Below are 17,499 nucleotides of genomic sequence, written 5' to 3'. Positions count from 1 at the left end.
AGATGACTCATAAGAGTCACAAGCTTTCATCAACACGGCCAGCTTTCTAACTGGATGTGTTCGACTAGTAGTTACCTGGAGCCTCTCTGTCTGGTTCGAGTCCCGCCCCCCTCCTACGTCAGTCAGAAGGACGTGACGGAGTTGTCGCCTTGTCCCCGCCAGCCGTTCTGTCTGCTTTGTGCCAGGACAAGCATCGCTTGGCAGGCTGAGGGTGGATGGCCGGTCCCCACCCTGACACCCCGACCTCCTGGAGGTCCTCGTCTACTGGCTAAATGTCAACGCTCATCCGGGCCCCGGGCTATGTGGGGGGGGCCCTGGGCCCTTGGTCATGCTCAGACTTGAAACCACGGCTCTCAAAGGCCCCAACGACATGTCATGTCATCCACCTATCTGCTACTACAAGTAAATGGTGTACGCCTCTCTCGTTTTCTCTCTCTCCTGTTTTTGCTCTCTCTCTCTCTCTCTCTCTCTCTGAGAGTTTGCTTCTCCTCCTCCTCCTCCTCCTCCTCCTCCTCTTCGTCGCCGTACTGCCGCGTCTCCATAAAACAGAGTGTTAGTTTAACGGGGGCTGGCAGGCTTGTGCACAATAACATTTTATCCATTTTGGATGGTGTGAGGTGAGATAAAGGGGTATTAGGCACTCGAAGCAGAGAGCGTTGTGCAGCTGCCACTTCCTCAGGCACCCCCCCCCACCCCCACCCCCCACCCCGACCCCCCAGGCCCCCCCCCCCAGCCCCCCCCCCCTTCTCAATGTGTCTTGCTGTGATACGGGGGGCTTAGCCTTCGCAGTGTCTCATTTCGTGGGCCGATGCCGAGGCCTGATAAACTGCCGCGCGTGTTTAGTCGCGCGGGTTAATAGGAGGGATCAATACCAACACCTGACACCGTGAATACAGAACGGCGAGAAACCCCCCCGGAGGGACGCGCCGCTGGGTCCACTTCACCTCGTAACCCTTTGTTTACTTTTTACAAGGGATGCGACCTGGTCATCGCCGCCCGGTGGGTACGGTACGGTCGGGGTGGTGCGTTGATTGACCGTCCTCCAAGTCAGATGAAGGACTTGGCGGGAGAAAGGAGTAACAATTCATCAACTTTAGAGTTAACTGCTTTTATTTAAAAACCCACACGTACAGACAGGCTTTTCATCACTGTTTTCATCAGTTCTCATTAATTAATTAATACCTCTTTTTGTCTCCTCATTGCGCATTTCTTTTTACAGTGTAGAATTTTCATCCTCAAAGCTCAATTGAACAGTTCACACAGTCTTTCTTCTTCTTCTCATTGTTTTTAATTCAATGTCATTGCGCTTGAGGCGGTGTAAGATATAGGACAACACTTTACTTGTCGAACACACTGGCTGTAACCACCCGCCCCCCCCCCCCCCCCCCCCCCCCCCCCATGCAAAGCGCTGCGATGTGGTTCCACCTGCGTTAGATAGACGCAGCAGCCCTGCAGGTCGGGCCGCTCAGACTTGTATTTTACTTTGTTCACCTCTGCTGACCAGGTGGTAGTGCACCATCTGTCTTCCTCTCGCTGTGGACAGGGTCCGGGGGGGGAGAGGGGGGGGAGAGGGGAGAGGGGGGAGGGAGGAGAGGGGGGAGGGGGGGGGCAGGGGGGCAGCTGCACAGATAGCAGCTCCTCTCCTCAGCTGCCCCCCCCCACCTCGCACACCCCCTCCGTCTCAAGATGGCTCGGGAGCTACAGAACCACCGTGCAGAGATGCAGGTTCACCTCCTGGCGCTCTGTCTCTCGGAGCGTCAGTCGTCTGTGCTGCTGAAGGTGTTTCTTTGTTTCTTCTTTATTATTGTTGTTGTTGTTGTTGTTTTTTGGGGGGGTGTTGTGCGTTCCACCTGTGTGGCGGTCGTTGGTATAACGTCGAATTATGCGGCGTCGAAAAACAACATTACAGAGCCGACTGTGAGTCGCGTATGCAAGGAGATCCACACTGCAGTATAACACACAAAGGTTATTGCGCACATGCACACACACACACACACACACACACACCAACACAAGCACGCGCACTCATAACACCACCACACGTAAACCTAATAATATTCAGACTCCATAGCCAAAAATAACTTTGAAAACTAAGCGTTCTTCTAGCGATGTTGTCACCAGTTCTCCTCGCGCCTCCACAGCCCTGGGACAAAGCGTGAGCGTCACTGACCCCTAACGCAAATTCAGAAATTCATCGAAATCAATTACAAACACAAAACAAACCAACTATACCAGAGAGATCTTTCATCAATTAGAGGGGAACATTGTGCTGCTGACACTGCTGCATTACAGCGTTTCTCGCCAGCTTAAATATAATGGGTCATGCCACACAACAACAACAACAACAGTATTAAAGAGGGAGAAGTGGCATCTCAATAAGGCGGGAGGGGTGGTGGGGGGGCATGTATTTATGCAGGGCTCTCACTTTAATCCTTTTACATCCCATTCTAACATCCCGCCGGTTGCCATGCACTCTGGGTCGTGGCAACGGGGCCGGTCCGGGAGCAGATGTAGTGCCTTCAGCTGCCGTGCGAGCGGTGACAGCGAGTTGGTTTTAAGCTCTTTGTCTCGCTGGGTTGAATGGATTCATCATATCTGCCTTGTGTATATACCATCAGCGGCGATACAGGCTAGGCCGCCGTGCTAATGGGGGGTTAGGGTTGCGTTCAGGATTGACCACCATGCCTGATGTCATTCCTTGGCTTGGCGGCTTGGATTGTGCAGGATTGATGTTCAATTGTTGTTGGGTTAATGCCAAGCCAAGGTTAATGACGCCGTGCATGCACACACAATAGCGTACATGGGCACGCACCGTCCCTCACGCACACCCGTGTACACACACACACACACACACACACAGGCACACAGACAGTCAAACAATCACACGCAGACACAGAAACTGAGCCAACTGATAGTTGGATACACAGGTGAAGCAATCACCCATATAGATATTGCTTTTAATGTGTAATTAAAATGTAACAAGAACCCTATTCCGGTTAACAATAAAAAAAAAATTAGATTAAAAAAAGTTGACGATCATTGATCATCAAGGCGTATAACACGGCAGATTGTTATTTTCAAGTGATGTACGATAAGTTATGGTACATCACTTTGTGAAAATAACAATCTGCCGGTTATGGTCCATAACCACTCCACGTGGATGATGAAGGCTGACCCTGGAGACCATTTTAACAAGAGATCCATGTGCCCCCCCTCGCCCCCTCCCCCTCCCCCTCCCCCTCCCTCCCCCTCCTCCTCTGAGACACTCCTCCCAACCCCCACGCCTCGCGTGGCCACCCTGTGCCGCCGCCCCTGCGCCTCCCTTTCTTTTGCATCACAACAATCCTCGAACAGATGGTGAGCTGCTCGGCCGAGAGTGATCGACACTCGCCCTCAGCCAATCGCGTCGCTTGGAATCAGCTGACTAGTCTGGACAGCGCCAGGTGTTGTTATCATTTTCCAAGGGAGGAGCCGTTTGAGAGGAGAGTAATATCCAGCCAGCCACTGAACAGACTGCAGGTGCATTTTGGTTGGGGGGGGATACGTCCGCAGACAGCATCGCAGGCGATACTTCACTCACACGCGCCTTGTTGCTGGGATGTGCATCTGGTTGGAATCGGAGTCGCTCGATCGCTTCTAACAGCGACTGACTGAACCCGATGGAGAAACGGAATACATATGTTGTAGGGAGATACTGATGAAGCCGAATTTGTTGTACGTCTACGTTTAAAGAAAAAAAACAATCCCTCGCATCGATTGGCCATGTGCTGGCGCGCGGCTTAGGCGCATCGTGTGGACATCTGGAGCCAGAAGAAGTAGAGCTGCGATCACAAAACCCGTCTGGGATGACAACAAGGTGAGGTCACATTAGAAAGCAGCATTTTTCAATACTGTGGCGTGTAAGTCCGTTGGATTTTGTTGAACTTCAAAGTGTAAACACAGGATGGACTATTGCTGGATGTGCTGCCTACAACATCATCAACATCCCAGTTCCATAGCGTTGGCATGTTTGTTGTGTTTGAGCATCTCTGCAATCTAATTTCAAATCACGAAACGTAGTTCGATTCCAGCACTGGGCTCCATCGATGCCATAAATAGTTTTATAAAAATCACATATCGAATGTATTACCTTCGGAGTGTTTTTTTTTTTTTAATCATACGTATATTACAAATGTAAACGTGCAAAACACCGCCTTTACGCGTCCAATAAATGCCATCAACTTTGATCTGGTATCCTGCGGCACCACTCGCAGTGCACCACCAGCACCTACAGGCTCTGCGTGCTTTGCGCAACGTTGGCCAAATGTGATTTGCATATTAATGTCAAAGTACGACGGCAAATGTCTCCAGCAAAAGTTCCCGAGCCCCGGCGCCCTGCGGGACGTGACGGGGGGAGCAGAGGGCGGAGAGTTGGACCGGGGGGCTTTGTCTCCTTCACAGCAGCTGTTGCGTCTTTGTGCATTTGGCCAGATGCTCGGACGAAACGCGTCACTCTCAACTTCAGCAAACAGAAGCCCCGAAACCCACGTCTGTTGTTATCACTTTAGGGTGGGCCGATTTCAATATGAAGATATAAAGATACGACGATGGAAAGCATCCTCACTGCCGTCGTAACACACCGAGTCGTTTAGCAACAACTGGATGTTAGTTTATTGACCTTGGCAGCAAACATTTTTTTTTAAACAAAGTAGACTGATTCACTATATATCCTCTTAGCCTGCATATACTTAATAGCCTACAATTGCTGGTGGGATATACCTTTACAATATGAATGCCATACACATTCTCAGAGTTCCCTTCTTCATATACTTACATAATACATACTTTGGCCCACTCAAAAAATCATCTTAACAATTGACCTTCAACAAGGATTTACTTGGCGTGAAGGTTAATGCACTTGTTTCCCCCGTAGTGCGTCAGAGGAGTTGTACGTGAAGAAAGGCTCTTTGTACGGGAGGTTTGGGCCTGCCCGGGGCTCTGTGAGTGAGCAGGAGGTCTGAGCCTTCTCCATAAGTCAGGGGAACAGATAGACACCCGTCATCTATCTGAGTTATGGGTTTTCTTTCTGCCCGTGGGCGCTAATAACATCTAGCTATCTATCTATCTATACACGCACGCACGCATGCATGCACACTCGAGCACACAAAAAGATACACACACACACACACACACACACACACACACACACACACACACACACACACACACACACACACACACACACACACACACACACACACACACACACACACACACAATACAACACACACAATACAACACAGCATGCCTTCATCTTCAGACGGTGACTGTGCGAGTTGAGTGGAACAAAGGCTGGTTAATGGTGGGGGGGGGGGGGGGGTGTGCGTGTGTGTGTGTGTGCGTGTGTGTGTATACAGTGGTACTGATCCCCAGAGAAGGTCTATAGGCTGTGGGGGGGGGGGGGTACGGCTTTACTACTTAACTCTGAAGAGGGGGGGGGGGGTTATGAGGGAGGGGGCTTACTGCCTTAACTCTGTTGTTTGTTTAAGGGGCTAAATGTAGGATTTGACGTGCATTAATCGTTTTATGCAGTATTTCAACGGCTTTTAGTAACTTAAACAATGTGACCGTCCCAGACTCTCTCCGTTGTGTAGAACAGCTTGTGGGCTGATTTTTTTATTATATTTACTGTATTTAACCGGGACGTTTTGCCTTGAAAAAGGAAGGAAGTGACGTCTAACTGCAGGGCTAGAGCTGTGTGTTGTTGTTGTTTTGGTGTATAGGCCGTTGAAGAATAAGTCCCGCCTCCGAGGCTCCCGGTTCCCTCGGTCAAATGTCTATGGGAAACAACATGGGGTTTATGAATGATCGTACATAACAAACTCTGTGGGTGGCGAAGAAGTAAAAGCTGCGTCACGTTTTGAACTACATCCGTTTTCATCTAGTTTCAACTGGGTTTTTGGATTTTTGGTGCTGTTAAAGTGGCATTAATAATCGTTTGCATCTTTAACGGCACGACAATCCAAAAACACAGTCGAAACTAGATGGAAAATGTGTGTCGTTCAAAACGTGACACAGCTTTTACTTCTTCGCCACCTACAGAGTTTGTTATCTACGATCATTCATAAACCACATGTTATTTCCCATAGACTCTTGACCGAGGGAACCGGGAGCCTCGGAGGCGGGACTTATTCCTCAGAGGTCTATTGTATTTAGTAGGGCTGTCAAGTTCCGGTTGATTGGTTGGTCGATATGCACTTCGTTAACCAAATTCTCGTTGTTCGCTGATGTTACTTTCACGAGATAAAAAGTGCTTCTTAATCCGTCATTTGTCGGGACGGAAGGGACAAAAGCAGCCTGATGTGTCACATTTTTGGGGCGATAGGTTACATTGTGTTAGAAATAACATTATTTATTAATAAAAAATAATATTCAAGGTTCCATAGTTTCTGATTTAAATAATCATGTGATTTTATAGACAATAGGACTTATACACAGGAGGACCAAACACCCCTGTGTACATAACTTTGAACCCGCCCAACTTAAGTGTGATGCTAGTTTCTTGATTTAGTTAAAGGGGTGATATTATGCCACCAGTTGTGACTGTGACCTTTTCCAGTGTTTTAGTGAACATCAAAAGTGTCCACCTAGACGTATGATGGATAGATCAGCAACATTTCCTACAGTCCCAGCAAATGTCGCTGATCTATCGACCAGGATACTTTGATTTTTCAAACAGAATAATATCACCCCTTTAATCTAGAGATAGAGTTGGTCTTAAATTTCAGTCAACCAAGCATTCTCTGGTTGACTACAGCCCTAGTAGTTAGTTTGTAGTAGGCTATTAGTGCCAGTCTGCCCACATTCCAGTTCTTTTTCAGTGATTTTCTTCATTTTTATACCTTTTTAACTTTTAAGGAACACAGAGAAAAAAAAAGAAATCAATAAAAAATAAATTAAAGTTATTTAGCGAGTTCTGTACTTCCCAGCAGAGCTCTGTTATAGTGTTCACATTATCTCTTTTTAATCACCTTTTTCATTTGTTCATGTCAAGCTCAATATCACTCCATTGGCGATCGGTGTGTATTAATCAAAATATTTTAATAAGAAGGTATAATAATGCGGTGCTCGATCAAAGACATTGACACAATGACAATGCTTAACATTTACATGTTAGAATGGGAAAGTAAACCGTTTATAGACATAGAATTTTTTTTTTTGAAAACAGATAGCTCCGGTTCATGATTCTGATTGGCTGGCTGGAGGCCACTGTGAAATACTCTATATATACACTTTGCGCCTGTGATTGCATATCAATACAATTGTAGTGTTAATGCGCAGCCAATCTCATAGTGTGCAGGCTTTTGTTGCGTGGCAACCATATTACCGTCTTGAGGAAATGAAATTGTGTGAAGATTTGTTTTCAATCAATTACTGCATTTAATTTTGCTGCGTTTTATTAATTTTTTAGGTAGTCTATAGTAACCGTTTTAGTGAGTGTTGTTATTGTTGTTATCATAGCATATGTTGTTGTTGTTTTGTTGTTGTTGTTGTTGTTACCATAGAAAATGATGTCAAAGGTTGTGACTATGTGACACCACATTATTGTGCATTCTGGGAAAATACTGACTCACTTGCTGCGGCTTTAATACAAAATGTAAAGTTAATTAAATCCTCATTTACTCTTAATGAGGTTTTTATGCAAAAAAAGTAATTTCTATCCCCAGTGAACATCATAATCAGTCAGGCAGCGTGGTTATCAATGTTGCTTTGGCTGGGGGTGGGTTGTGTTGTTGATGTGTGGACAATTAGCGCAGGTGGGCTAATTATCATTAAGTCATTCGAGGTAATATCTACCAGAAATGTCTCCTTTTTTCTCCACGCAAGTCCTTCAAGCCAGGGTCTGTCGATTGTCACAGGTGGATATTCATTCCCCACTACGGAGGAAGACAGCTTTCAGCAATTGAAGTGACAAGTGTAAACTTTGCCTGCGCGGTTGTCCTTGGCTGTCAAGAGTTAAAATAGCGGCCCGAATGGGTTTGGTTGCCTGTGAATTGAATTCTCCTCGGGAAAGTTTGGGCTAAATTTTGATTTGGGAAATGTTTAGAAGAAACCAGTGTCCTGATATAAAATGAGGTTTTTTTTAACAGCCTCACAGGTAGAATATTCCGTGTAACACACAGCACCCCTTCTGTGTATATCACGCCGCACCGCCCTACTTCCTGGTCCTCAGCAGAATCCAAACAGCATCATGCTGTTGCATGTGTTACTTTCATTATGCTGTTTCACATCTGAAACAACAAAATTTGTAACAAATCTTTTATTTATCGAGAAAGAAATGAGTCCAAACCTCAGGAAGGGGAAAATGAATGAAGCATGAAGCATCCAGCAAGTCTTTTAAAACATTCATTGTGGTTTGGGCTTTTGGAAACCACGATATGACAAAAAAATATATATATATATAAAGATATGACAAAAAAAGCACTTTAGATGTATCTCTGGGGTTTTTTTGGCACTTAAATATGTTTGTAATGGCACATGGAAGTGTAACGTGATTCGTCTGCGTTAATTAACGTAACCTGTTCCACCCCTGGCTTTGAGCCCATCACAACGCTTCCCCCAGATAAGATATATCTCCCGACTCACCATCTCCTCCCTGCTAATCCTGACTGACAGTCAAGCGTGACCGTGTACCCCCCGTTTCAGCTTGAAGTGCAGATACCGCACGCATTAATGCCACTGGTTGCACACCGCCCCTCCCCTCCCCAAAGGAAGTCCCAAGCGAATGGACTCGTCCCGCTGCCCTGTTGCCAGGCAGGGTGCCTGCAGACTCAGACTTAGTCAGCTCTCGTGGGGGGAAAGCCTCTTAGGGGGCTATCTTCTTAGACGCACAGGGACTGAATGTGTTAGGTGGCCTACCAGGCCGTGGAACCTGGCTTGTTACCGCGTGATGGCTGCAGACGGGTCAGGGTGTTTGCGGTGGGTAAATGGATCTAATTGGTTAAGGGGATTTTTCTAAGTGTTGTTCTAATGTGCCTTGCTGGATCCCGCTGGCTCCTATAGGCTTGTTAAAGAAACAAGGACAGGAGCCAGCCATGGTGTTGATTGCGTGGAATAACCTACAGTAGTTACACAGTTCTGCATGAACTGCATACACCTCATGAACAAGTGATATGAATGGGGCTTGTTTGCAATCTATAAAAACGTTCAGGCCACATGAGGAATAATGAGTAGAGGGACATGGTCTTCACTCCTTTTAACTTTATATTCTTTAGTATGTGTTCATAATAACTTGGGTTGTATTGCATTGGTGCAAATATTGCCTGTTCTTATCTTCCTTGACACAGGAGTGGGTATGGAAGCCATATGGGCCAGCATTTGACCAGTGCAACATCTCAGCTCCTTTTGAAATAAGATAGATTGGCCCGGATGAGGTTCTGTAGTCACTGTCATCTTTCATATTAACCCTTTTCTTTTGTAGTATTTTTCACAAGCGTTTTCTCCCTGCAGAAAACGCTGGTGGTTGATAGGGTTATGCACACTAAAAGTAAAAACATGTTCTGTGTTTATTCAGAATTCAAAAGGCAGAGGATGCTTCGTTAAAAATGTATAAGCAAACCCTTCTTCTCTTTTATTTCTGTCTTTGAGGCACGGCGCATGCTAATATCTCATAGTGTTTAATGATGTTCTCAGTAGCTAATGATCGAGCCCTTATGGGCCAGTCGGAGAGATGAAAGCCCTAAAGGAATACCATCCATTTTCACCTAGTTCTCTGTTTTTCTCTTTTGTAAATGGATTTTAATGAGCTGATGTAGCATTTTTATGAGAATGCAAAACTGATGATGAGGCACACAAAACAGATTCTCCCATGACTAACCCTCTAAATGTTTCTTTTTTTATTGTTATCCGTAATCTATGTAATGCATTTACAAGCGTACCAGCCACGTGGTATTTTGTTACAAAAACAATAGTGATTATGTGGGCCTATCTCCATACAAAGTGGATGTGATTGTGTTGTGAACTGATTCTAATGATATGTTTCTTTCTTTCGTCTTTCTTCAAGATTGGTCCTACTGCTCCAGGTTTTCACTGATCCCATCCAGACTGGGACTCAACTACAACAACCCATTATTGGACTGTCTGGTTGATGACCGTGACCAACAATCTGCCAACAATCCTCTCCTCACCTGCCTCCGGTCCACCCTCTGTGGGTCTCGGGGAATTGAAAAACGATTCACAGCATGGCTGGACCGAGATTTAATTACTGCCTGCTATGCCAGCTGTTTGTTGGCTTGGTGCTGGTTTCTGCCGGACTGTCTATGGTGCAGAGCAACGAGTGTCCCCAGCTGTGTGTGTGTGAGGTCCGACCCTGGTTCACGCCGCAGTCCACCTACAGAGAGGCCATCACCGTGGACTGCAATGACCTGCGTCTCACCCGCATCCCGGGGAACCTGTCCAGCGACACGCAGGTGCTGCTGCTCCAGAGTAACTACATCGCCCGGTCCAGTGAGGAGCTGGAGCAGCTCTTCAACCTGACCGAGCTCGACCTGTCCCAGAACAACCTCAGCAGGATCCGCGACGTGGGCCTGACCAACATGTCCCAGCTCACCACTCTCCACCTGGAGGAGAACCAGATCACGGAAATGCCAGATTACTGCCTGCAGGATCTCAGCAACCTGCAGGAGCTTTATATCAACCACAATCAGATCAACACAATCTCTGCCTATGCCTTTTCTGGGCTCCATAACCTGCTCAGGCTTCACCTCAACTCCAACAAGCTGAAGGCTATCGATAGCCAATGGTTTGACTCAACAGCCAACCTTGAGATCCTTATGATAGGGGAGAACCCCGTTCTTGGGATAATGGACTTTAATTTTAAGCCACTTGGCAATTTGAGAAGTCTTGTTTTGGCTGGAATGGATTTAACTGACATCCCCGGGAATGCCTTTGTTGGACTCGACAATCTCGAAAGCCTCTCTTTTTACGACAATAAGCTGACCAGAGTTCCCCAGAGAGCCCTGCAGAAACTACCTAACCTCAAGTTCTTGGACCTAAACAAGAACCCAGTGCACAAAATCCAGGCGGGGGATTTCAAAAACATGCTGAGACTAAAAGAGCTGGGCATAAACAACATGGGGGAGCTGGTCTCCATTGACCGTTACGCCCTGGACAACCTCCCAGAGCTCACCAAGCTAGAGGCCACAAACAACCCCAAGTTCTCCTTCATCAACCAACAGGCCTTCCACGATGTCCCAGCCCTGGAGAGCCTCATGCTCAACAACAACGCCCTGAATGCCCTGTACCAGTCCACCGTGGAGTATTTGCCCAACCTGCGGGAGATCAGCATTCACAGCAACCCGCTGCGCTGCGATTGCGTTATCCAGTGGATGAGCTCAAACAAAACCAGCATCCGCTTCATGGAGCCCTTGTCCATGTTCTGCGCCACGCCGACAGAGGCGCGGGGGCAGCAGATTAGGGAGGCACTACAGAGAGACTCGGTGGAACATTGTCTGCCCATGATCTCCCATGACAGCTTCCCCAGTCACCTCAACCTGGATCTGGGCATGACTGTGGACCTGGACTGCAGGGCCATGTCCCAGCCCAAGCCCGAGATCTACTGGGTCACCCCTCTGGGGAACAAGGTGGCTATGGACACCCTGTCGGACAAGTATGCTCTCAACAATGAGGGCACGTTAAGGATCTCTCACATCCAGGTGGAGGACTCCGGCAGGTATACTTGCGTGGCGCAGAACTCGGAAGGCGCGGACACACGAGTGACGGCGATACGCGTGAACGGAACGCTGCTGGACAGCACGCAGCTCATGAAGATCTACATCAAGCAGACCGAGTCCCACTCCATCCTGGTCTCCTGGAAGGTGAACTCAAACGTCATGATGTCCAACCTCAAGTGGTCGTCGGCGACCATGAAAATAGACAACCCGCACATCACCTACACCGCCCAGGTGCCCGTAGATGTCCACGAGTACAACCTCACCCACCTGCAACCTGCCACGGAGTATGAGGTGTGCCTGACAGTCTCCAACATCCACCAGCAGATGCAGAAGTCCTGCGTCAACGGCACAACAAAGCAGGCCACCTTTGCGGTGGAGCTATCCGACCAAGGGACTAACATAGCCCTGGCGGCGGTAATGGGAACCATGTTCACTATCGTCAGCCTGGCCTCCTTGAGCATGTATGTCGCCAAGAGGTGGAAGCGGAAAAACTATCATCATTCATTGAAAAAGTACATGCAAAAGACCTCCTCCATTCCCCTGAATGAGCTGTACCCGCCCCTCATCAACCTGTGGGAGGCGGACAGCGAGAAGGAGAAGGAGGCAACTCCGGAAACCAAAACTAGCCAGGTGGACACTACGCGCAGCTATTACATGTGGTGAAAGCAGGGGATTGAATAATTTCAGGAGCACAAACACATCTTCTTTGTGTCAAAGTAAAATAAGAAGTTTTTTCTTAAATGTTTCTTTTTCTTGTCCTATACTTCTGTTCTTCGAGATTTGCCCGTTTGGGGCAAAGGACAAAGCGAGTTTTAGTTTAGCATATTGCCTTTTCTTCTTGCCCGTTTTTGACACTCAAAATGGCAGCTTTGTTAGCTTCCTATGGGCTCTGTAGTCACTGTGCTTGTTATTAGTACTCGTATCGGTTAGCACAGCATGGGTTATGGCATGGATTCATTACGGGTACACAATGGAGAAACTGTATTCGGAATCCATTCGGACATGTATCTCTGGCAAAATTCTTGGAGACTGCAGTTTTTTCATTTTCTCCTAAGACAGTTTTACTGTTGACTGTTGTGCACTGAAATATATATTCAGATTTGTCTATCAACTCAAATATAAGCTGACATATACTATGTTTAGACTTGATATACTGTCTATTGAATAATGTAAGCAATTCTTATGTAATGTTGTATCAGCTATGATTTTATTTTAACAAACAGTACGTTTGATTTAGAATTTAAGTTTGCAGAGCAACAACTGTCAACCAGCAATAGAAATATGAATGTTAAAAACTAGGTTCATAGATGTAAGGCTTTTTACGTTTCCTAAATATATTGATTTTTTTATTTTGTTAGAATATGTAAACAATCACTAAATTTGTTGTGGTTCACACACTGAATAATGTTGTTTATGAGGAGCAAGTAAAATAAAATACTTATTCCCTCCTATTTTTTATACCATTGTTTCAAGCTTGTGTGTCATTATTTAAATTCCTTACATTCAAGTTGTAAATGTTGTTTAAAGTGTGCAATCAAAGCCACATCTGCAAATAATACAAAAAACAGTTGTCCCGAAATGTATTGTCCCACAACTATACACCATATTTACACCGTGTCTCTTCAGGCTCAATTTAATCTCCCAACATCTCTCTTTGATGACGACCAAAACATCAGCAAAGAATCAGCTGAAACTTTGCCCGTGTAAAAAAACAACCATATTTTCAAGTTGGCTGTTGTGAGTGCACACCATCGTACGAAATTGAAAACAGATCTGTCCCACGGCCGTACTCTTTGGGCCTCCTTGGCGGTTGTCGACAGTTTCCCACTAGACCATCTGTGTACAGTGACGATGCTAATGCACTTATGTTGTGTGATATCATGTTGGCCGGCTCTCCTCTCCATATTTGACTCCACAAATGACAAAACGATCCAAAGTGTTTCAGTCGAGGGTCTCTATAAATACCCTTGCGTGGGGGGGGGCCAGGGTAGAGGAGAGTGTCTCTAGTTTGATTTCACAATATTATTGCATTCCTTGGTTCTATTTTCAGTTCAGTGGAGGGTCCTTTTTTTGTGTGCGGTCTTTGTTCCTGGTGCCTTGAAAAGGGAAGCTGCAGAGACAGAAAAATGTCAGTGAATGTCAGGGACACTCTGGGGACACCTGTGTGTGCGTGTGTGTAAGTGTTATTTGTGTGTGTGTGTGTGTGTGTGTGTGTGTGTTATTTGTGTGTGTGTGTGTATGTTATTTGTGTGTGTGTCTGTGTGTGTGTGTGTGTACTCTGTGCTGGGGATGATGGATTGAGGAGGAGGATGGGGGTGGGTGGACATGTGGCCGTCCGTAACCCGCACCGCTACCCGAGACGTCATCCAGCGGGCCCCCTCGGTTTACGTGCAGGGCACACGTCCCCACACACTCTTTCTACTCCTCCTGATAGTCCTCCCTATAGGCAAGAGAGAGGGGCCGAGGGAGACAACACATAGACAGAGACAGAGCGAGAGAGACACAGAGACAGAGCGAGAGAGAGAGAGAGAGAGAGAGAGAGAGAGAGAGAGAGTCAAAGAGAGACAGAGCGAGACAGACAGACATCCTGCTCAGTGGGACCGCCATCAATGAGGCCCTTTCAAAAAAATCTTGGTTCCGGCAGGGAGAGAGAGAGAACTACCCTGTTGCTATGGCAACTCTCTCCCCCCCCCCCCTCCCTCCTTAGTTTGCTGCTTCCCCCACCTGCTAAAGCTGCAGCATCAACCCCCCCCCCCCCCCCACCCCACCCCACCCCTCCCTCCCTCCCACCCCCACACACACTCACACAAACACTCACACACACTCGCACACACACACACACACACATGCGCCCACACACATTCCCCCCAGGGATGAGGGAAACATCATGTACTAAAGGGGTGTGTATCTATGTGTGTCGGGGGGGGGGGGGGGCGGGGGGGATGGACCCAAGGTGAGCTGTCACCTCCGCTTCACACCACTTTGACCCTCAGAGGATACGCTTGTCTTATGAAACCTTTTGCAAGCCCATTAGAGCTGTGTTCTTAGTCTATATCTGTATTATTCAATGGCATTTCAGCAGTACTTCCACAGTATTTAAAAGCGTCTCGTGATAGCCAGTCAATTTGCTACGAAGGCTGTGACTTACTTGAGTCAAGTCTGCTTCCATAAATGCGATTTAAGGACACGCCGAGCGCCGTTTGCTCCTTGGAAGTCCAGGGTGCTTTCTAAGGACAGGGCACATAAAGTACATTTCGTGATATAGTTTATTATGTGACACAAGTCCACACTGCAGGATATTTCTGGTATGATGACCTTTGCAGACGTACACACCGCAACGCATTTGTGTCACATCAGTGAAACGCCACGCCATTTGGTCCCACGCTTCCAAGTGAGCGCAGACTTGTTCTCGGGCATGGGTTGTGGCCCCCGGTGGGGGGATGGAACACCCTGACCTCCAGCAGTGTGGTAATGCCTTGCTCTACCAGTTGACCTGCACAGAACCATGTATTCCCTCCTAATTGAAAAAAAGGGATCTGGCCGGTCAGCACTGGCCACCGCATCGCAAGGGGCCAGCAGCCGGGGTCAACAAGGTTACCATAGCAACATTGATTTCTTCCTTGTTTTCTTGTGCTGCAGCATTTTGATTTGATCGGCTTCGATGGAATGCTAAACGAATGACAAGGCGGCCCTACACGGCAATATCTCAGGGCAAACAGTTGCTATAGCAAATCGGTACATCGGTGTTAGTCATTTACTGTAGTTTCTTCTCAAAATGTTGAGTCAAAGCCAGCACCATGCTTGCACATAAAAGCCTTTCTGGCAGATTGACTAAATGAAAGGTACTTCTGTAATGAAGATAAAAAGACCTACAAAATACAATGAACCCTTCTTTAGTTTCTCTTTTTTCTGCGTACTTCAGCTCAATTTTCATTTCCCTTCAGTACTAGGCCTACGTCTGGGTTTGCGGTATACATAGTCGCAGGTTTTCTGCAGCCAATTTTTTTGGCCGTCCAATCAGCGAACAGAGTGGAGTGGCTGAGAACGTTGACGTTGAGGTTGTGCGCTGGTTTGAGTTGTAGTCAAACGTCAGCGATTGGTTATGGCAGATCCAGAGCGGCACTGGGGCAGATCTAATAGTTTCAAACTCCAACAGACACCCGCCTTCAAGGGAGTTAACGTTTGTCAATGGAGAGTGGCCAGACTCTCTGTGCAAATGAAATGAAGTACGAGATTCTGGCTAACGCTGCTGGGAGAGGGTCCTCCATCCACAGGGGTCTTTCAAGTTCATCGGAGCGTTACAATTCCGACGCCTCGCCTACTCATCCGGGAGGCTAATAATTACTAATTAATAACGTGTGTAGTATTAACAATGATGGCGGCTCCTCCGCCTTCCAGCAGAGTTGACTAAAGGTTATGCTGGATTGTTGTTGTCCAAGGTCCCTGACTGGAAACTATCCCGTAGATGCAGCACCCTTCGTATCCCTTATTGCGCTCTCTCTCTTTTAAGAAATATCAACCTAAAAATGCTTTAGGCCAATAGCAATATTAGATGGTTGGTGACTGGCGCACATTCAGTTAGACAAAACAATTGAAAAGACATTGGCATTCCCATCGTAACAAGCTAATGCCTCGAAACAGTATAATCCCCAAACAAAGCATTGTGTTCCACAAACATGTGATAATTAATACAAACAAGGGCTTGATGATCCAGTGATCCGGTGCCGTCTTCATGTCTGTGCGAGATCTACAACGGAGACACACACTGGGAGTAACAACCGCCGCCGCCGCCTCCTCCAGCTTCTGTATGCAGATGAGGCGTGTGTGCTGGCAGGCCTTGTGTAACAGTTACCCATATCCAGACTCATTTAGACATCTTCACAAAATCACATTTGCGTGGAGGCTCGCTCGCAGCCCGTCTGCTAATTGTGTGCCATGGAGTGTGGCAGTCAGACTCCCATTATCAGGCAGCGTTCGCGCACACACACTCGCTCGCTTCGTCGTGTACATTGTGTAAAAGCAGCCGTGTAGAAATCACAGTTTTACATGGAAAGGTGAGAGCGAGAGTGCCGGAACATATTGCATCTCTGTGGCGTTAGCTGTTTGTTTAATGCATAGTGAATAGTTGGAGGGAGCATGCTGCCGTTTTCTCTCAGGGCCCAATTAAAATGCTCTGCTTATTGTCGGTGGCTTGTCGTTCGGCCTATGTGTGTGTGTGTGTGTGTGTGTGTGTGTGTGCGTGTGTGTGAGTGTGCACTTTGCTGCGGGCAGGGTTGTGTGTGTGTGTGTGTGTGTGTGTGTGTGTGTGTGTGTGTGTGTGTGTGTGTATGTGTGTGTGTGTGTGTGTACGTCTGTGCAAGTGTGTGTGTTTTCAGTGTGTGTGTATATGTGTTTGTGTTTGTGTGTGTGAGTATGCGTGTGTGCCTGTTAATGTTTATAATCGTGTGTGCTGGGGGGTGGTTGCGTTTGTCTGTATGTGTGTTTGTGTGTGCATGTGTGAGGGTTAATGTGGTTAATGTGGGTGTGTTAAAAGGTGTAAATCCCAACACTTCAGTTACATCTTCGTACAAGCCACTCCTGCAGTAGAAGTTACGTCATTGTTAAAACTAATTCCCACAGTTATTCTGCACTCCTATCTGGCTGTTTATAGAAACTTTGTTCTGCAGAACCTCCATCCAGCTTGTTGCCTGGAAATGGTTAAATTACAATTACAAACTTCATGTAAAGTGAAAGTAAAACAAGCGTGAACATGAACTGGCTTGCAATAAATGTGAGCGCATATGCATAC

The 17,499-nt window shown here is 46.9% G+C and overlaps 1 protein-coding gene across 1 annotated transcript; it reads left to right on the top strand.

Moving 5' to 3' along the window:
* Window positions 1–10,220: 10,220 nt before the first annotated feature.
* On the top strand, window positions 10,221–12,374 carry lrrn1 (leucine rich repeat neuronal 1; the record flags this gene model as incomplete). The annotated part of the gene is made up of 1 exon (XM_084464204.1): window positions 10,221–12,374. One exon carries the CDS (start codon window positions 10,221–10,223, stop codon window positions 12,372–12,374), a length of 2,154 nt encoding a protein of 717 aa, XP_084320330.1.
* Window positions 12,375–17,499: the final 5,125 nt, after the last annotated feature.

The sequence above is a fragment of the Micromesistius poutassou genome (genome assembly GCF_964030765.1).
Source record: "Micromesistius poutassou genome assembly, chromosome: 2".
Classification (NCBI taxonomy): domain Eukaryota; kingdom Metazoa; phylum Chordata; class Actinopteri; order Gadiformes; family Gadidae; genus Micromesistius; species Micromesistius poutassou.
Note: the sequence above shows the minus strand (reverse complement) of the source record. Positions and strands in the feature narration are given on the sequence as shown.